This window comes from Girardinichthys multiradiatus, chromosome 2 (assembly GCF_021462225.1).
Source record: "Girardinichthys multiradiatus isolate DD_20200921_A chromosome 2, DD_fGirMul_XY1, whole genome shotgun sequence".
Taxonomy (NCBI): domain Eukaryota; kingdom Metazoa; phylum Chordata; class Actinopteri; order Cyprinodontiformes; family Goodeidae; genus Girardinichthys; species Girardinichthys multiradiatus.
Window position 1 is genome coordinate 4,503,471 of NC_061795.1, and position 22,347 is coordinate 4,525,817.

At 37.9% G+C, this 22,347-nt stretch overlaps 1 protein-coding gene across 2 annotated transcripts in view; it reads right to left on the minus strand.

Moving 5' to 3' along the window:
• Positions 1 to 9,842, minus strand: part of si:dkey-106n21.1 (solute carrier family 23 member 2) — a 103,054-nt gene extending 93,212 nt beyond the window's left edge. For both annotated transcript variants that reach the window (XM_047349212.1, XM_047349205.1), the window contains exon 1: positions 9,591 to 9,842. In XM_047349212.1, coding sequence (XP_047205168.1) covers positions 9,591 to 9,644 — 54 coding nt within the window. In that variant the 5' untranslated portion in view covers positions 9,645 to 9,842. The remainder of the gene's footprint in view (positions 1 to 9,590) is intronic.
• Between the last annotated feature and the right edge of the window lie 12,505 nt (positions 9,843 to 22,347).

Below are 22,347 nucleotides of genomic sequence, written 5' to 3' on the forward strand. Positions count from 1 at the left end.
TCCATCATCTACACACCATAGTATAATCAAAAGATTTTGAGAATTTGGAGAAATCTCTGTACGTAAGCAGCGAGGCTGAAAACCAACATTGAATGACATTCGATCCTCAGAAGGCACTACATTAAAAACTAACATCGCTCTGTAATGGATATTACCACGTGGGGTCAGGAACTCTTCAGAAAACCACTGTCAGTTAACGCAGTTCATTGCTACATCTACAGGGGTTGAACAATGAAACTGAAACACCTGGTTTTAGACCACAATAATTTATTAGTATGGTGTAGGACCTCCTTTTGCGGCCAATACAGCGTCAATTTGTCTTGGGAATGACATATACAAGTCCTGCACAGTGGTCAGAGGAATTTTAAGCCATTCTTCTTGCAGGATAGTGGCCAGGTCACTACGTGATACTGGTGGAGGAAAACGTTTCCTGACTCGCTCCTCCAAAACACCCCAAAGTGACTCAATAATATTTAGATCTGGTGACTGTGCAGGCCATGGGAGATGTTCAACTTGACTCTCATTTTCATCAAACCAATCTTTCACCAGTCTTGCTGTGTCTATTGGTGCATTGTCATCCTGATACAGGCACCACCTTCAGGATACAATGTTTGAACCATTGGATGCACATGGTCCTCAAGAATGGTTCGGTAGTCCTTGGCAGTGACGCGCCCATCTAGCACAAGTATTGGGCCAAGGGAATGCCATGATATGGCAGCCCAAACCATCACTGATCAACCCCACGCTTCACTCTGGGCATGCAACAGCCTGGGTGGTACGCTTCTTTGGGGCTTCTCCACATTGTAACTCTCCCGGATGTGGGAAAAACAGTAAAGGTGGACTCATCAGAGAACAATACATGTTTCACATTGTCAACAGCCCAAGATTTGCGCTCCTTGCACCATTGAAACCCACGTTTGGCATTGGCATGAGTGACCAAAGGTTTGGCTATAACAGCCCGGCCGTGTATATTGACCCTGTGGAGCTCCCCACGGACAGTTCTGGTGGAAACAGGAGAGTTGAGGTGCACATTTAATTCTGCTGTGATTTGGGCAGCCGTGGTTTTATGTTTTTTGGATACAATCCGGGTTAGCACCCGAACATCCCTTTCAGACAGCTTCCTCATGCGTCTACAGTTAATACTGTTGAATGTGGTTCGTCCTTCTTGGTGGTATGCTGACATTACCCTGGATACCGTGGCTCTTGATACATCACAAAGACTTGCTGTCTTGGTCACAGATGCGCCAGCAAGACGTGCACCAACAATTTGTCCTCTTTTGAACTCTGGTATGTCACCCATAATGTTGTGTGCATTTCAATATTTTGAGCAAAACTGTGCTCTAACCCTGCTAATTGAACCTTCACACTGTGCTCTTACTGGTGCAATGTGCAATCAATGAAGACTGGCTACCGGGCTGGTCCAATTTAGCCATGAAACCCCCAACACTAAAATGACAGGTGTTTCAGTTTCATTGTCCAACCCCTGTACAAGTACAAGTTAAAACTCTACCATACAAAGTGAAAGTCATATATCAACACCCGGCTTCTCTAGGACCGAGCTCATCTGAGGTGGACTGACGCAAAGTGAAAAAGTGTGCAGAGTCCACATTTCAAATTGTTTTTGGACTTCATGGACATCATGTCCTCCGGGCCAAAGAGAAAAAGGACAATCCGGATTGTTATCAAAGCAAGTTCAAAAGCCAGCATCTGTGATGGTATGGGGGTGTGTTAGTGCCCATGGCATGGCTAACTTTCACATCTGTGAAGGCACCATTAATGCTGAAAGGTACAGGCAGGTTTTGCAGCAACATCTGCTGCCATCCAAGCAACGTCTTTTTCAGAGAAGTTCCTGCTTATTTCAGCAAGAAAATGCCAAACCGCATTCTGCACATGTTACAACATGGCTTTGTAGTAAAAGAATGCAGGTACTAGACTGGCATGCTGGCAGCCCTGAGCTGTCTCCCATTTAAATCATGTGGCACATTATGAAGCGCATAGCGTGACAGCGGAGACCCCAGATAGTTAAGCAACTGAAGTTGTACATCAAGCAATTATAGGAAAGAATTCCACCTACAAAGCTACAACAAATAGTTTACTCAGTTCCCAAACCCTTACAAAGTGCTTTTAAAAGGAAAGTGACCTAACACAGTGGTAAACATGCCTCAAAAACAAGACAAGCGTAGTAAGTAAACTAGAAGTTGCTGTTCCCGCGAAACAGCCTTGATAATGCTTTTCTATTGAATGAATGCAGGAGAGAATGCTCAAGAAACAGGAAGAGTGAAAAATTTGCAACAATTGGCTATAGAAAACATTTAAATGTGAGAGGAAGTAATTTGAAAGAGAAAATGGTGTACAACAGTTAAATGATTTAAAGATGCAGAAAAAAATGAAGAGAACAAGAGTAGGATTTCAAATAGCAGGGGTGCCTGCAGGATTTTGTAGGAGGATAAGCGCAAAACTATTACCCACCTGAACCACAACCACAACCCCGACGCACATCATGCGCGTGGCGCACAGAACCAAACATTACACCTGACCCACACAAATACAGACCGTCTACGTGCGATGCGCGGGGCACACAAAAACAGTAACATCGCACCACGCACCTGACGGTCAGGTCCTGACACACAAACATGCCAAAGGAGTGCAATGTTCTGATGTGTCTGCTGCTAGAACTCTGTGTGGCAATGACCTGTTCTCTAATCTGAGCTGCTGTGAACCTGCGATTTCTCAGGCTGGTGATTCGGATGAACTTATTGTCTGCAGCAGAGGTGACTTGGTCTTCCTTTCCTGGGGCGGTCCTCATGTGAGCCAGTTTCTTTGTAGCGCTTGATGGTTTTTGTAACTGCACTGGGGGACACTTTCAAAGTTTTCCCAATTGTTCAGACTGACTGACCTTCATTTCTTAAAGTAATGATGGCCACTTGTTTTTCTTTACTTAGCTGCTTTTTTCTTGCCATAATACAAATTCTAACAGTCTATTCAGTAGGACTATCAGCTGTGTACTGTATCCACCTCCTGCACAACACAACTGATGGTCCCAACCCCATTTATAAGGCTTGAAATTCCCACTTATTAAACCTGACAGGGCACACCTGTGAAGTGAAAACCATTTCAGGTGACTACCTCTTGAAGCTCATCCACAGAATGCCAAGAGTGTGCGGAGCAGTAATCAAAGCAAAAGGTGGCTACTTTGAAGAACCTAGAATATAAGACATATTTTCAGTTGTTTCACACTTTTTTGTTCAGTATATAATTCCACATGTGTTAATTCATAGTTTTGATGCCTTCAGTGTGAAGCTACAATATTCATAGTCATGAAAATAAAGACAACTCTTTGAATGAGAAGGTCTGTCCAAACTTTTGGTCTGTACTGTATGTATATTTAAGGACATAAAGATATATGCATAAATATATTTAAAATATATTTAAAAACCCAGAGAGCAAATTCCTTGTTTGTATGTACGAACTTGGCAATAAAGCTAATTTTTATTAAGTATGTTCTACTTTGTGTTGGTCTATTACATAAAATAAAAATTCAGTGAGGCTTTTGATTGGAGTGTGACAAAAAAGTGTAGAAAATGCAAGGGATAGGAAAAATTTTGAAAAGCACTGTCTTTTTACACAGCTATTTTCTAAATTATTTTAGTTTTCTGTCAGTTATTTTTAAGTCATCTTGAGCAGCTATATTGATCTAAAATGTCCATCCTTGGAAATGTTGTTTTAATAAATGTGACTTAGTAGTAAATCATTTCAGAAACAGTTTGGATTACCTGAGCGTTTAAAGAAGCAGCACCACCCTATAGTAATGGAAACAACATCACCTCTTCCTGCGTCACCTGCACATCATTACTCTATCCTCAACACAACCAAGCTGCCAATAATTACCAGCCCCGCATGCAAACTCTCTGTGAGCATGCCAGAAGTAAACAGTCTGTAGTGCCAGGGGAATCAGATGTCACTTTTAGGAAATACAAGGCAAAATCTGCTCCTGATTTGAACATACGTCTTCATATTTCTTTGTTTAAACCATGTCTTAAGATCCAGGGTTGGTCAGAAACATCCTGGGCTGAATCCCTAGATATCTATGCCTATAAAAGCCTATGAAGGGCTGACATTGAAGCAAACAGATTCCTACACACAGCAAAGTTAATGTATTTTGTAGCAAACTGTGGAAAATTACTGAGCATCCACATTGAGAAGTTATAACAAATTTCATGTCACTCTAACAAGAGCCACCTGAAGTCTGGAAAAGCTCATTATATGGTAAATTAAACAATACTAGTCATAACAAAACACTGGGTTTTGAGAAACAAGAATTTATGGCATCCTGCGAGCAAGTTTTAACAAGTCTTTTGTGACTCAGAATTAGAAGTAAAATGATGCTAATGTTACAAATTCAGCTCCCCTGAGCTTTATGGGATTTGGTAATGGTGTTTTATAACACATATTAAATCCAGCATCAGCAGGGGGAGTCAGACTGTCAAAAAGAGCACCCTTAATTATATATCGTCATTACTTAAGTCACACACAAGATTTACATGACTGAGACAGACAGATGGAAAGCCATGTGTTCCACATTTCCCTCTCTGTTTTTGATGTACTTTAAAGTTGCGGCTTCTCAGTAGGTGGTGAACTCAAAACAAAATGGCTCTGGAGCAACCATGTGCATGCATTTGCTTCCATCTACTGGCTATCTGTTCTTTGACTGCATTTCTATCTGTGAAAAGGGCTATATAAATAAAATGTACTTACACTTTTAAACTATTTTATGTAGCGAGAACTTATAGGTCTTTAATTTATAAAATTCTTGCTTCGAAATAGATAACTTTTTTATTATGATGAACAAAAGAATACAGGGATAAGTGAAAAACAACTAGATTTAAATAGTAATATTTATAATAATTATGATTTTAAGAGGAATAAAGCTGAGTATCATTCTGACTGAAATAAAATGACACATGCAGTAAAAAAAAAATGGAAACGCAACAACAACAATAATATTAATAAGTAATTATTAAAAAAAAAATTTACATTCTTGTCATTTAATAATTCTGGAATGTGTGGGGCTTTAACTGACTGGCCAAGACAGAGAACTTGAAAACGACTATTTTATTTTTATGTCACTAATAGTCATTTTTTTCAAGCAGTATGTATTTAGTATGAAGGCTAGTTAAATTTGTGATATGTATTGATGCCTTGGATTTGCAGAGTTTAAAAGAATTGTTAACCTGGCCTTAGACAAAATAGGAGCGGACCCAGGATAGATGGATGGATGGGACCAGATTATGTGGTTAATCACCGTTAAATCTGGCTGGTGGGATTTTTCTGTAAACGTGCTGAGCTATGCACCTTTTGGACCTTGCAACCATGAAAATATTAACTGAAACGATATGGCTGAGAAGAATAGTCACTCTGCTGGTCACAGATTTACCGGTACTGCTACCCAAGATGTAGACAAGTGATATTGTGGGCACATGACTAATGAAGCTTCTAGTTTGCTGAGCTTTAGTGATGACGCACTTCAGATGATCAGCAAATTTGCAGTAGATGTTAAAGGCAGCACACTGTTTTCTCATGCTAAAACAAACTCCCTGAACCTGAATCAATCTACTCCATCACTGTTGCTGATTCACATTTGCTCTTGCCCTACTTTAAAAGACACAGTTGATTTGTATGATTTTAGGTTTTCTCCAAAATATTTTATGGCATAAATTCAAATCTTGCTTTAGACAAGCCAAAGTGTTAGTTATTTTTGTACTTACCAACACCTAAAGTTTATCATTACAACACTGGGCTAATGTTTAGCAGCCAACAGGTAGCCCAGTGGAAGCAAGTTTTTGTGAATCTGACCTTTGCTTTGAGACTTTAAACTAATCCTCTCTTGATACCTGAAACCTTAAAATGAATAGGACAATCTGACTTTCCTTGACAGGCAAACAAAGACTATATTGTGCAAATAACAGAAAAACATTTCTAAAGTGCATTTTCACATAATAAAAACAGAGCCTGTCTTTCATTGATGAAAAATACAGTACCTTTTAGATGAAATCATCTGTTTTAGATAATAATACCTTCCCTTTAGTTACCATTCAGTTTTATTTTGGGACCCGTGCTTCCCTTTTCTCTTTGATTTGGTTGAAATTGAATAATAGCCTGACAGGTATAATGGGCTTCACATGCCTATATTTTGCTGATTGCTTTCATCTCTACAAAGATGAGAAAATGAACTAAAACTGAAAAACTAAGTAGTTCTTGTTTCAAAATCCATCTCACTGACAAAATATGCAAAACACATTTAAAAGAATGGCTTCGAGGTTTTTAAAAAAATCTTTCTGTGAAATGGTTTGAACATGAATTATAAAAACTTTATATGTCAAATTCAGGAAGTGCACAATTTATTACATATTGCTATAAACTAGAAGTGTAACAAGGTCTTGTGCCAGAAGAGCTCGTAAAATTAAAATGCCACAAGACGTTTAGTCAAAGTGAAGTCTGTGTCACAAAGCAATGTCCAGTAAGAGACTGTTAACCTCATTATAAGAGTGCTTTAAAACTTCAGAACGGGTTGTATTTACAGTGTGTTTGAGACTTAGTTTGAAGTAAAAATGTGTGTAGTTGCCCTGTTGGTATTAGTAATGCAGTTTTATGCAAACTATTGATATTTCTCACAATATTTTTAGATGGTTTTTGGTAATAAATGACCATAGGTAAAAGCACCAGACTGACTAAAAGGGGAGAAGCAACGGTGATATAAAAAAAGACACGTAATTAGGAATGACAATATGTATGAAGGGATTGTGGATTGGAAAGTGGAATCAGAGCATATCCTCGGCATTACTTCTCCCTTTAACTATTTGTTCTCTATGTCAAGTCACTTTCCCCTTTAGGGGACATTTAAATGATCCTTTAAATACTTGAAATACAACAAAATAAACATAAACAAACATCAGAAATGCAAAGTTAAAAGTATAATTGTTGTGCTTGTCACGAGAGCAGAGCATGGAGCAAACAACAAGCTCCTAGTGCAGGAAGACAGATGGAGAGAGCCTGGAAAAGGTTTACACAGCCAGGCGAACCAGATGGAAATTGGGCAAAGAGACAGTGCAGTCAGCACTGGGAAACAGAAGCCTGGACCCTCTGAAGAGAATTACTTCACTGTATTTCCAAGACCTCACGTCCTCCCATGTTTGTTGTTCTTTTATCTACTTCAATACATTGTATTTAAGTCAGTGAGTATTAAAAGTGAGTACTGCATTAAAGCAGATGTAAAACTGTGAAAATCAGAAAGATGAAAGGTGAAAGATTAAATTCCATACTGGGATTGTGTGTAGGAACATATAACAATGTTTATTAGGCATTTATTCTTTTTTCCCAAGAAAAAAAACTAGGTTGGTAGGAAGATTAAAAACACCAGTTATTAGCAAAACTCTGGGAGCTTTCAGAACAAGGCTGTGTGTGTGTTGACAGCTTTTTAGTAAGAGCATAATTTTCATTTGTTTATTTAAACAGATTTCTTGTGTTGTAATGTTGACTTTATGAATGTGGTAGCGATCCCTATGTGTAGGTGTGCAACGAGCTAGAGCATCTAGACACCTCATGTCCACCCAGCTCAGCTGCCTAATGAAACAGGCCCCAGATCACAGCATGCGGAGTTGTCTGTTGGGATAAAGTGCGTTGGTAGTTGGTAAAATAAGATAAAAATACATCCACTGCGCTCATCATTATTAGATTTTTAGATTCGATTATGTTTATTGTCCAATGGAAGTTTGTCACTGGTACAGACACTGGCTGCTCCTTAAATGTAAAATTGTTAAAAATCACATAACATTCACACTTACAGCCACTTTCTCCCACTGAAGATAAAACATTGTCCAAGTACTCTATAAAATCAATAAAACAAATAATACAAATATGTACTTATTTTACTTACTACTTGTAGCTAGTTATAGATGATAGGTTTGCTTGGTAAAGCTATATCTTCACATATTGGTGGGTCTCGACAAATATTATGGCTTCGTTTGTCAATGTCAATGAAATGCTTTAATAGTGAAAACTACGATCTTAGTAACTCTACAGGCTAACTTCTTGAGCTTTTCAGCTGCGGCGGTCTCTAAAACCAAATTCATCTAAGCTAGTAAGCTACATCATTGGCTTATAAGACTGACTTGAGACCATCTAAGATCATGCATTCATTCTTTCATCTTCTATTCCACTTATTCCATAGTAGGTCTTGGTAGCTGATGCCTATCTCCATCGGTCTATGGGCAAGACTGATGGTACACCCTGGACAGGTCACCATTCCATAGCAGGGCAACACAGAGACATACAGGACAAACAACCATGCAGACACTCATTTACACCTAAGGGCAATTTAGAGAGACCAGTTTACCTAACAGTCATGTTTTGGACTATGGGAGGAAGCGGAGCACCCAGTAAGGACCCACACATGCACAGGGAGAACATGCAAATTCCACACAGAAAGACCCCTGGACGGGTGTCAAACCCAGGACCTTCTTGCTGTAAGGCAACAGTGCAACCAACTGCACCACCGTGCAGCCCACCATCTAAGGTCATGAAAAATGTGCATTCTCTGGTGCCTTGTGTACACGTCTGGGATCGTGGAAGGATCGTGAGGCCCCGCTCATAAAAAAGTGGACTATTAGTTCTTACTAAAATATTGCTAAAACGTTTTGTTCTAACCAACCCAATATTGGCTCATTTTGTCTTGTGAGATGGATGTATGATTATAATCCTTCTGCTAACTCAGTATCTGAATGAATTAAAGTGAGTTTAATGTTATGCTGCTGTGTACATACATTGACTGCCTGAAATGCTCACACATCTGTGTTCTAGCGTTTACGTTCCCAGTCTTCCAAGGTCCTGAGATGGTTAGTAGGGGAAGACAAAAATGAAAAAATATCACCCACTGACTCAGCTGTGAACACTTGCACACCATGGAGTCTGTTTTGTACCATTCCCACACTCACAGCGGGATTCGTGTCACTATAGAGGACATGATACTGACTGAAAATCATTTTCTTCATAGTGGCTTTAAGCTTAGTCATAAGTACTCCATATTTTGTCCTACATTTAACCCTAAAGCATAACCCAACAAGTATTAGTTCTCATAAGGAGGAGAACCTTTCATAATCTGAGTGTGTAAACAGATTTACGTTACTATGACAAAAATAATACCCGCAAAACACACACTGCTCAGCATGTCCAGCTTGTCTGTTTTGGGATCCAAGTCTTAGCATTTTTACTTATACAGTAAAGCTGCTTCAAATCTAACATCTAGATTCAAGAACACTCTTTGCAGATATGTTTTGAAACCATTAAAATCAATTCCACTGAAATGTTCTCATGCTTGGTGAAACACATGCACGCTTTAGTCACTGCATTCCACTGTGGCTTTCATTCAGCCTTTACCCTGCACTGTACTTATTTTACTTGTGTCCATTATATAAAAAAAAAGCAAAAATAAATCCTGATCATAAACAATTTTATTATATTAAATGAACTTAAATCTTCCAGTCACAAAGTACTACTGACACTTTTAAAGAGAACTCAGACGACATTTTACTTACTCCAAATGCAGAATCGGATCCAAGCTCTATTTTCTCTTCTGTAGTAAGATGCATTCTGATAACAGAGGTAAAACAGTGTAGTTTCTTCTGTCCCTTGGCCCTTTGCAACGATACCCGATAGGATTATAACTCTCGACTGACTGCAGATGTATAAGGGATCCTGTGAACAACAGCCACATGTCACCAGAGAAGCATAGTGTCACATTCAAAAAGAGTGTGGCTCGGGTATTTTGTAATCTTTTCTCCCGCTCTGAAACGGTTCTGCTGTGCTCGTGAGCAAATGAAAGCTTTGGTTACTTTGACTTGGAGTCATGTGTCTGCTGATGTGTGACGATGGATCTAACAAGAATATAAGATGATTTGTCACATAAATTTGTCATACTTATCTACTCGTATTCAGGTCTGGAAATGGAATATTTATGTAGTAAGAGTTAGAAAGAAAAAGAAAACAAAGAAAGAAACGTTTTCCTTTATGTCATTTTTTAATCAAATAGTCATAATATTTTTCAATATTAAAAAACAGCAATATATTTACGCTGGTAATATTTGTGCCAGACTCCGCACTTCCATTTTGTGGAGTGAGTTTGCAGATTTTCTACTCCTGTAGCGGTCTGTTTAATGGTGGATCTAAAGAAGCTTCTGAGTGAAGTGTAGTTCTATTAGTCTGATAAAGACTAAGCTCATGATTGTACATTGTGGTTTTCATTTTATGTAGCATCCTTCTTTGCACAGTCATCTCAAGAGACTGTGAACAAATCCTTCAAACCATATTACTACTTTATTTTTCACTGTGCCATTAATGTTAATTTTTAATTATGACTATTTAAAAGGTTAAATCAACGTTCTAAAGTTAAAGCAGTGCTGGGATTTATTTATCTACTATTTAATAAATTGACACAACTATTATAGTAAGAGTGTATGCCGATTCCATGCATCAGCATAGGAAATGTATTAGAATCATACATAATTATTGAATAATCAATCTCCACATGAGTGACCTCATGGCCATGATTTGTATTTTTGTTTTTCTTGTGACATCTTTACCAGATTTATTCTTTGCACCTCAGATATTTTCACACAGATTACACAGTTGTATTGTGAACATTTAAATACATGTCCTGTTCGGCAGAGTAGCACTCAGAATTGTTGTCTGAGTGCCAAGGAAGCCCAGCAGGTTTACTTTTACAAGTGGAGTGTTATAGCTAATGCTATAATGCTCCACTTGATGTATATATATATAAAAAAACTTTATTAGAAACTGCTTTGGCATTATTTCAAATGCAGCAGCCACAATGCAGAAGCCCCAGGTAGCTGCAGTGATGAGCCCACAGGGGCCAGGCCCAGACCGGGAGTAAACCAGCACACACCAAAGCACCCATCCCCAGACACCGAGAACCACCAATACACCAGTGGGCAGAGAAACCAGCCACCAACAGGGAGTGCTACGGGTAGGAAATAGGCCCCTCATTTGATGGGGGGCCTAGGAACACCCAACCTGACACAACAACAGGCGCTGTCACAAACACATGTTCCCACCCTCATGTGTACACATAAAAACACTCACACCCACACACTCAACGTAAAGACACAATAAAATGGACGCCATACGCTCATTCGGACTCCCCATACATACTCTATACTTTACTTGTACCCAAAGGGGCAACCAGCCCCTGGACACAGGAGGTAGTCCCCTTCATTCTGGGGTGGAGACAGACAGACTGGCAGCACCATCCAAACCCAAACGACCCCAGCCCAGACCCTGACCCTCTGCCCAGACAATGGTCCCCAACATCCCCTGTCTCCATCTAGAAAAGAGGTCACGAACAAAAAAGGGGTCCACCTGCTCCAAATGAGCCCACCAACCAAAGCAGTCCTAGGACGAAACAATCCTAACACCACCAATGAATTCCAATCTCACACAGATCGAACACATGCCCCTGAACCAAAATGCCATGAATCCCATCCCCACAGGACCACTCCCCAACAGGAGAGCTCCTCCCCTGAAAAGCCGATGAAGACACAGCCAAACAGTGCAAGCACTGCACACAGTCCCGCTCCAAGCAACCCCGCCGCAACCTGCCCCCCACCACACAGCGCGCTGCCACAGCAAGGTAAGGGCCCTGCACAATGCCACCCCAGCCTCCCCCCGTGAGTGCAACAGAGCTGACACTACCGAGCCCCATACCCACTCCGGACCCCCCAACCCCACACTGGGATCAACTCAGCCGGCAAGCAGTTCTCGGCTGGTGGACTGCACCTGGGGCCAACGGCACCACTGTGCCCCTCCAACCACACAAACACACAACATCACCATCACTGCAACAACAGTCCAGGAAGAAACACCAACCAGCTTAGCTCCACTTAGAAACACGAACCAGCTTAGCTCCACTGCCACCGCTGAACCGATCCAAATACTGGTGATCCCACATCCAAAAACAGCATGTATTGTGACCATTATACAAGACAAGTCAAATGCATCTGTTTTATCCCTATTTGAAATTACAATACATAAGTGTTTGGTGAATAAGAAGTGATTGCTATGTGTTGCTCTACATACCATAAAACGTGTGCTCCAAGAGTGCAACTCAAAAACAGATCCTAGTTTAGGTTTCACCAAGCATGAATTCTTGTGATAACTCAAGAACCCGTGATCCAGATGTGCACAAGTGCTACTGTAAATGCTTATGCAAATGAGCCTGTAATATGGTAACATCTGGAGGTTCAGTAGTGTTCTCACAGGGAATGACCGCCTCATAACGTTGTACTATCCTCACTGGTATTTACAGTTAGAAATAAGTGTTATATATGACATTTTTTGTGTATATGGAGTCTGTAGGAGTCCAGAAAAGTAGAATTTTGTCTCTCCAGATGTTGCAGAGATATCTTTATATTTTGTTTCGGTCGGATTTTTTCAGTCCATTCAGTTTTCTCTATCATCTATTATGTCTTTTGAACTGTTACATCACAGTATTTGCTGTGGAACAGCTAAATAAGGTCATTGACGTCCGGGTGACAAACTTTGTGTATCCGCCATTTTTATTTCTGGCTGCGATTTTGTAGTCCAACCTCAAGTATGCCGAAGATAAGTTTGGTTCAGTTGTTGGGTGTATTAACCCACACAACACATAACACCGTCCCCCAGCATCGGAACCTCTTCAAAGTGCCTGAGTATTTTTATTTTTCATGGAAATGTTCCCACATCACTGGGGAAATTCCTCTTAGTTTGCATGAAGCACTTCAAGAACGGGTTCTTCAGCAACTTCTGTCAGTATCATAAGGATTTGCTGTAGACTTCATCTGATTAATGGGTCAGTTCCTTCTGTCTATGGAAACAACGGACATAGCAAAGCGGTAAGTTAAAAATAACGCTAAAAGACAACAACCTTTGTTTTAGACATGAATTTATTGTGTGGTTAGCATTGTTTTTGCCATTTTTGTTTTGTTTCTGGGCCAGAACAGGATGCCCCCTGGGCACCTCCCTTTGAAGGTTTTCTGGGCATGCCCCACTGGGAGGAGACCCTGGGGAAGTCCCAGAACTATATCTCCTGTCTGGCCTAAGAACGCCTTGGGATCCCCTGGAATGAGTTGGCAGATGTCCCTGGTGAGAGGGTGGCTGGGGTTCCCTCCTTGACCCTGCTACTCGATTTAAGGTAAGCGTAAGGCAATGGACAAATAATTAAAAGACAAGTGTTAATAAATATTAGAAGACTGAAAGATAACTTTTTAAGTGTTCACATGATAATTTAGGCTTCAAGACAATCAGTACAAGTTTGGAATCCAAACCTGCGGCAATGCAGTGATAGAGCTGCAATAGATGTCATGGATTAGATGAGAACATGTTTCAGTCATAGTCAACAACAGAAGTGAACCTGCTTTTAACAACAATAAACCTCAGAGGCCTTCATAGAACAAATGGATTAATACTGAGATTACATTTCACACAGATGAACTCTTTTCTGGGGTATCAGAGTAGAAGGGGTTGAATACAAATACATTCCACACTTTTCAGAATTTAACTTTTGCTAAGCCTTAAAAACAAAGATTAATTTTCCTTTCATTTGACAATTATGCCCTAATTTGTGTTGGTCCAGATTATTAAAATCCCCATGACACATAATCAATTTTGTGGGCTCTTTGCTGTTTTTGTCAGAGAGTGTATTTAAATTATTTTAGTGTTCACATTATTTTTCTCTCTTGAGCAGACCCACAAGAAGTCAAAAGCCACCTGTTGAGATGTATTGAGCTGTTTGCCATTATTCACTGTTAAGGTCTCAATGCACCAGGTAGAACTAACTGAAAAACGGCACAGCAGCTTGAGACTGCCTATTCTATAAATTTAGCTTGACATGAAAACAAATCCTTGAGACATCTTTGTGAAGAATAAGTGTGTTCCTCCCATCGGTTGTACAGTTTATTTGTGTCTTAGGGTACTTATATCATCAACACAAAAAGTACTCTGAGCTGGGGTGTGTACTGAGTTTTTGACATTACCTTTACTCTTGCTGTATTTATGTCCAGAAACTAAAGTAAAAAGGGGGGCAGGGGCAAAGCTGTTGTTTATAACCCGTACAGAAGGTGTGTGAAGAGATCTTAAACAGTACTGGATGGACTTACACAATTATTTGTACCACTGGCCTCTTAGCTCACTTTACACAGTTGTGGAGCAGTAACCTTTTCCATGACAAAAAAAACTTTGAGCAGAACCTTTTACATTCTGAAAAATATATCTATCCTTGGTGTCAGTGTGTTAATAATAAATCAAAATGTACTGTTTAACATATATTTTAAGACAAAGTAATGAATCACTGCAATTTCCAACATTAGACCCTTCTCGTAGATGGTAGGTAATGAAATATGTGGAAAAAAATGGATCATAGTTTAATTTACAGGCTTGAAGCATGAATTCTTGTGATTCTTGAGACAAAAGCAGTTCAGACAGTAACCCATGACATGAGTGCAAACAAGTGACCAGCATGTGCTACTGTAACAGCTCCCATCAACCTACATTATTGTGAATGTAAGTAACCTGGTGTTGGCTTTAAGTCACAAGAAGACGGTCAGGGTAGACAATTTGCATGAAAAACATATTTCTTATAGACATTAGAATGGAGAAAAGAACTGCTCTTTTTCTACCAAAGTTCATGAGAAGTTAGTTTTGGCTCGTGACCCAGAATCATCCTTTAGGGTCATCTAAGGCAGTGGTTCCCAATCTCTTTTACCAAGAGTCACTTTTCTTGTGTCAACAAAAATTCAGTAACAGAAATTCAGCTACCTCCACCACTGTAACACTGACTCAAATACAAATAGATTTGATGGGCATTTTTTGTTGAAAAAACTAACAGCAGCCTTTTTCTGTCATACTTCTGTGCAGGCATTAGATTTCAAGATTTAGCATTTATATAGACTTCGCCTTATTGTAAAAATAACTGAATTCTGTGTTGCACCTGTAAGAATTATGATTATTGATTAATTAATATTTATCAAGAATTATAATTTAAAATCATGATTTGAAATTTTTTTTATTTCTTAACCAAAAATCATTACTTACGACTAGAAATCAGAGATGTCCTCTGGTGTCGTGATTATGGGCTCAAAGCTCATTAATAATTACAATTAGCTATTCATCATTAATAATTGATAAATTATTAACCACAACCAAAAAATGTCATGGTTTATTCAACCGCTGCATCAAAGGTGGGGGAACTTTGACCTTGTTTTGACAGATAAGTCACTCTTGCATGAAATAAACACAAACACTTCTCTTAAACATATGTGAAGATTATGTAACGATGAAGCAACTCAACCAGAACCCAAAACACAGCCAGACAAGAGAATAGTTAACCAAACGTTTTAATATAAAAAAATAATAATAATTGGGTAAAAGAGGTTCCACTGAAGCGGTCAGACAGGAAGGACAGGAATGGAGGTTTATCAGGGAACTGAAATCCAGCCGGGGAGGAAGGGGAAGTGGACAATAGGAGGTCTTGGGGGTTCCAGGAACAAACAGGGGACAAATAATATTTCCACCAACCAGATGCAGAAGCGGGAGACAAGCCAAGGTAAAGCACTGGAGGGTTTCAGGCAGGGGTAGTCCAGGAATCCAGAGACAGAGTCAGAGACAGGCAGGTTTCAGCAACGTGAGGTCAGGATTTTTCCAAACAGCAGAAGGACTAGGCAGAAATCTGTGGTCAAAAAACAGGAAGGATCAGATAACCAGAAAAAACTATCTTGAAACATGAATCAAGGCTTGAAAGCTGTGACAGAGGCAACAGACGATCTCGCACTGAGCTGGTGATGAGCAGCTGATTAAATAGGAGCAGCCCAGTGCAGGTGAAGGCAATGAGTAATCAGCACAGTCAAGGTGGAGCTGAAGGGCTGGAATCATGACAGATTAACCACTATTCTACACAAAGGGGATAAAAATGACTACTTAACAATAATAATAAAATAAAAATATATGTGCATTTAGTGTCTATGAAGATCAAACCAGCAGTTTTATGGACAAAATGTGCAATTTGGGTTAAATGGAAAGAGAAGTCCTCCTAGTGTGCTGATGCCTCGATTGCAGCGATCAGCTGGTAAAATGGTGGGGCCACGCTCCTTTAGGCATACAGCAGATTAGCCCAAATCTTGAACAAAGAGTCATAAAACTCTGAGGCGGGAACTTGGTGGAAAAACTCCAGTAATAAAACTGGAACAAAGGAGTGGTCAGGCGAGGCCCAGACCGCAGTTGCTTTGAATAAAAAAAGTTTTAAAAGTCCAACTTCTAACTCCTGGCTGATTTGGGATCAGCCGGACAAAACATGAACACGCACGATTCAGCAGCGCTTGCACAGCAAATCAAAACACAGCTCAGCATAAAATACTTCAATCAGTTTTGCATGCAACAAGTTGATACCTTGGATTAACTACTGGTGATTCTAAATCACCTTAACTATGCCTCATCCTGCCCAGACCTCTAAATGTACCTATCCGAGAGAATTTAAGTGCACCCTTCCATCAAACATTTTGACAGGTGGGCGGGACTTCCGGTGAGGGCGGGACTTCCGGTGGGGGGCATATGGGCGCCATGTGGTTGCCATGTGGGCAGGGGGGGTGTGTCCAAGGGGCGTAACAGTGGATGTTGATTGGTTGTCGTCATTAGGGGCGATACCTTAAATGAGTCAATTAAAACACAGGGGTGTGTTTAAGGGTGTTACGGGGAAGGCCTTAAATGAGCCAATTAAAACACACAGGGGTGTGTTTAAGGGTGTTATTAATAATCTGTATGTTTTTTTCAGGCGTTAATACATCTAAAAAACAAAACAACAAAAAAAAAGACATGCATCCTTTTATATTTTTAAAGGTATAATCAACTTAATGTTGACCTATCACATGAAATCCTAATAAAGGAACTGTGTAACCTGACGGAATTGTAAGTTAATTTTTGCTTTACAGCAGGACCTATTTGTTGAATATATGAGCCAGTCTAAATCCGTTCAAAATAGAAAAGACCTAAAAAAGTAAATAAAAAAAAATTGTGCTTCACTACATCGATGGAACGAGAAAAACCTTCAGCTTCTGCGTCACTGTTTCCAAGTTACAAATTGACTAGCAATGATGTGTTTGTTTTTGAATCATGAGAGACTCCATTTTAGGAAAAAGGAATGATAATTTAAGTTACCTGTAGCTTTTCTAAAAAACATTTTTACTTTTTCATCTTAGAGTTACAGGGGGTTACAACTGTTAGGGGCAATGTCAGGAAAGGGGCAGTTACGTCTGTTTCTTAGATAACATATCACCTTTGAACTCAAGAAGGGTTTTGGTCTTAAAAACATAGGCAGCTGAAATAGGTAAGACGAATATCAGATTAACAGAAAAAAAAAAGAACATCAGTATACTGTTTCCAAGTTACAAATTGACTAGCAATGATGTGTTTGTTTTTGAATCATGAGAGACTCCATTTTAGGAAAAAGGAATGATAATTTAAGTTACCTGTAGCTTTTCTAAAAAACATTTTTACTTTTTCATCTTAGAGTTACAGGGGGTTACAACTGTTAGGGGCGATGTCAGGAAGGGGCAGTTACGTCTGTTTCTTAGATAACATATCACCTTTGAACTCAAGAAGGGTTTTGGTCTTAAAAACATAGTCTTTGCAGTTGAGAGATAGAGGGGAGTACAAATGTTTCTGTACCTCTTAAAAAATCCAGATTGTCGTCATCCTCAAGCATTGACAGTGGATCAAAAAGGTGGTTTCAGGTTTCCAAGACTTGAGCTATCACCAAAAAAGTAATAGTAAGATCATTTAAACCCTCTAATATGCACTCAAACACAATCTCCTAAAGCAGTATACATTTCAAACTATGGCTCTATTAAATTTAATAGAATATGCATGGTAATCTCTGTTTAACTATAAATGACTTTTTTAAAGAAAATGAAATTGGAGTGCATCAGATTGTTAAAAAATTCTTCAAACTGTAAATAAGATAAATGTATACTATTAATAATGAATATTGTTTTGTACATAGTCCAGATTTACCTCCGTAGTGGGATCCTATTCACGTGATAGGTAAATCTAAACATGAGGCCATTAAAGAGATTTTAGGATACATCAAAATGTCTTCTGCCACTACTTCTGCCACGTTTTAAACACTCCTTTTCAGCATTGTGGATGTACACTGAGAACATAAAAAAATTTTAACATGCCAATTTTTTTATAAAGATTTTAATTATTTTGTTGTCATTTGTTGCCTTTTTCCTTTTATGTGAGAAACAAACTTCTCAGTTAAATGAAAAAAAATATACATCTATACTTTCCAGGATATGAATAATTTTTGGCCCAACTGTAAGGAAGAGGATTGGTTAGTGTTATTTTATTGTGGAATCATGTCTTCTAACGCAATAAAAACAAAAGGCTCATACTCAATAGTGTGATGGGATTATAAGGTGTGATATCTTTGAAAAAACACATTTTCATGATTCTTATTTACGAAGAAATAACTTGGCAAATGTGAATGTTGCTGATTAGCTAGGGTAATTCCTAAGCTAATGTAATTTTTAGAACTTTTAATATTAAGTGAAAATAGTAATTGACATGGTCTGCGTACAACATATGCCTAACATTATAAGCTATGAAGAGATGTCCTGATTCTGGTGTGTAGTCAGTTAACTGTAAGCAAATGTTGTATATTTCATTTATAGAAATTATTTGAAACTTCAGAATGTGTTTGTAGAATTAGTCAAGAACTAATGACATTTCAATAATAAAAACACGTTTTTGTCATACCAGTGAAGGTAACTCTAAATAGAATTAAGAAATAGTAATTGGTTTTGTTACTGAGCAACTCACAAGTGCCGTTTGAGAACACCACTTATCGGCTTTTATAACATTTGATTAAAAATGTCAAACTACACTGCAGAAGAGTAACACACACCTTTTCAAGTAGTATTTATTAACTTCATAAGGTTTCAAAATATCCAATGTTGGTGATGAGCAAGAAGGTTAAACTGAAATCAGCACAACTCTGAAGTGTAGATCAGTTTATTGACATATATATACTATGAGGTAAGTGGCATTGAAATAAACAGCAGTTGGACAAGAGACAATAATTTTGTCTTATACCAATGTTTATTTGACATTATATTTATGTTGAATTGCTTTTGTTTTTAATAGCTTATTAGGTTCATCTTAAAAAAAAAACAGTTACAAGTAAAAATAACATGAACATGCTTGTCACTATATTTTTATATGTTAATGGTCTCCATTAACCTGCTCATTGTTCTTTCATCTAGCTAAGCAAAGGGCAAATGCCAACAATAAAAAACATTTTTAAAGCCACACAAACCAGTTTGGTAGAAAGCACCCAAATGGCTTGTCTGCCTCTACTGTCCATACCTCTTCCAGCAGATGGTTCTGCTTTAGTTCAATGTTTCCTTAAAAAAATACTAGAAAGAGCATGTGGATATTCTGTTTCTGCAGTTTTCCTTCTACTTGTCCTCATATTTTTTACCATCTCTTCATAAGAAAATGTCAAAATTCTAAAAGTGTTTCTCTATGCCACTTCCTAAAGAAAGAAATTCCTAAAGGAAGAAATTCTAAACGATTTTAATATTTATTTGTTAAATTAGAAATGCAACATGTGAGTGCTCTCTAAATAAAATAACAAAAGTTCAGAATAAATATATGTGCAACACTTCTATTTCTTTTATTATCTTAAATGTGTGAGGCCACAAAATTGTGTTTAACCTGACAAGGAACTTTAATCATAACTAGAAATTGCAGCAGTAAATAGAAACCTTTGTGTGGTGTATTTGTGTTGTGTGTCATAATCTAATAAAGTGTATGTTCTCATTCTTGTTGTTTTCATAGAAGATACACTCTGCCTAGGGATTTTGTCTTTAACTGTCTCTTTCAAGGATAATGCCAGTGAGCTATTGCTGCAGGTATTTACTCTTAATTTTCTTATCCCATTGATACTACTACTGGCTCAGTGCTTTCTTGTTTTATTGTGTTTCTTAGATGGAACTACTAATGGTATTAGTGATGTCACTAACGGTGTGTGCTGTATTCTTTCCCAAATAAACTACTCCTGGACTGGTGCTTCTGTGTTTTTTTTTTCTGTTTACTTTCTGCCCTCTAAAGCTAGCCAATCACAGCAGATGGCCACTTATACTGAGCATGGTTCTACTAGAGGTTTTTCTTGTTAATATGGAGTCCTTACTTACCACTGTAGCTACATGCTTAGAACTCTCTGTTTTATCATTTGCCTTGAGATGACATTTGCTCTGAACTGGTGCTATATTCCTAAAATTAATAAAATTGAATTGAATTGAAATCTAACCTTAATCGTAAAAAAGTTAGACCACTGATTTTACTAAACAAATATTAATTCAAAGTGAAAAAGTTTGAAAAATAACATACACCATAATTACTAGATATGTACAAAATATGAAAAACCTTAGAACTTAAAAGTTTGAGAGGGAAGAATTAAGCCATGTGTGGGTTGCTGTTTTGTTTTTAAAATCCCAGTGTGTTATGTAAAAGTACTGCATGTGCATTCTAATATATCTGCTTAGCAATTTAGTGTATGCTAAATAGTTGTGTAAAGAAATTGTAATAGCATTAAAAAATACTAATACCTCAACTGACTCTCACAGTCAATTGAGTTATTGTAAATCAAGTTTAAAAACAAGAATAAACTCTAGAAATCTGTTTATTGCATTTACTTAGCAGAATGCACACAAAAGCATGGATCCAAAATATTATGCACTCTATGAAATATAATCAATTGTATACAACTTTCTAAATGCACAGAAGTTGTTTTGACAATAGATGACACTACAAAGTGACTGCAACATGACCAAAGTTGGTGTCTATACAAAACAAAGTTTCAAAATGAAATTAAATATAGAGGATTACTTACTGTAAAGATGTAAAAATGACAGGAATAAGAAACCAGTTTAAAATACACAAAGTAAATAAATGTTTATTGTCAGTGACATAGAAATTTAGCAGATACAATTTTTCTTAAATGAAGCGACAGCAATCAGTACACACAGCATTTCAAAGAATTTCCAAAACGATTGTCGTTGCAATTATACTATGTACAAGAATGCGAATCTTCAGAATGTTGTCAAAATTATACTGCAAAAACAGAATTCTGCACTGAGTACTATTGAAGCATAGAAAAAAACATCCTTGTACTGATACAAAACTGATAACTGATTAAAATTGTGCTTGAGTGTATAAAAAGAATTTGTCTACAAAACAACTATAATGTTTTTTCTTTTCAATAGACCCTGGTTACGACTATGCAACAACCATTCAATAATAATAAAACAAAAACATTTAAAAGAATAAAGTAACTTGTAATGACCTCTGCTTTTGTGTGATGCAATAGATTAATAAATCTGGACTATGTACAAAACAATATTCATTATTAATAGTATACATTTATCTTATTTACAGTTTGAAGAATTTTTTAACAATCTGATGCACTCCAATTTCATTTTCTTTAAAAAAGTCATTTATAGTTAAACAGAGATTACCATGCATATTCTATTAAATTTAATAGAGCCATAGTTTGAAATGTATACTGCTTTAGGAGATTGTGTTTGAGTGCATATTAGAGGGTTTAAATGATCTTACTATTACTTTTTTGGTGATAGCTCAAGTCTTGGAAACCTGAAACCACCTTTTTGATCCACTGTCAATGCTTGAGGATGACGACAATCTGGATTTTTTAAGAGGTACAGAAACATTTGTACTCCCCTCTATCTCTCAACTGCAAAGACTATGTTTTTAAGACCAAAACCCTTCTTGAGTTCAAAGGTGATATGTTATCTAAGAAACAGACGTAACTGCCCCTTCCTGACATCGCCCCTAACAGTTGTAACCCCCTGTAACTCTAAGATGAAAAAGTAAAAATGTTTTTTAGAAAAGCTACAGGTAACTTAAATTATCATTCCTTTTTCCTAAAATGGAGTCTCTCATGATTCAAAAACAAACACATCATTGCTAGTCAATTTGTAACTTGGAAACAGTATACTGATGTTCTTTTTTTTTTCTGTTAATCTGATATTCGTCTTACCTATTTCAGCTGCCTATGTTTTTAAGACCAAAACCCTTCTTGAGTTCAAAGGTGATATGTTATCTAAGAAACAGACGTAACTGCCCCTTTCCTGACATTGCCCCTAACAGTTGTAACCCCCTGTAACTCTAAGATGAAAAAGTAAAAATGTTTTTTAGAAAAGCTACAGGTAACTTAAATTATCATTC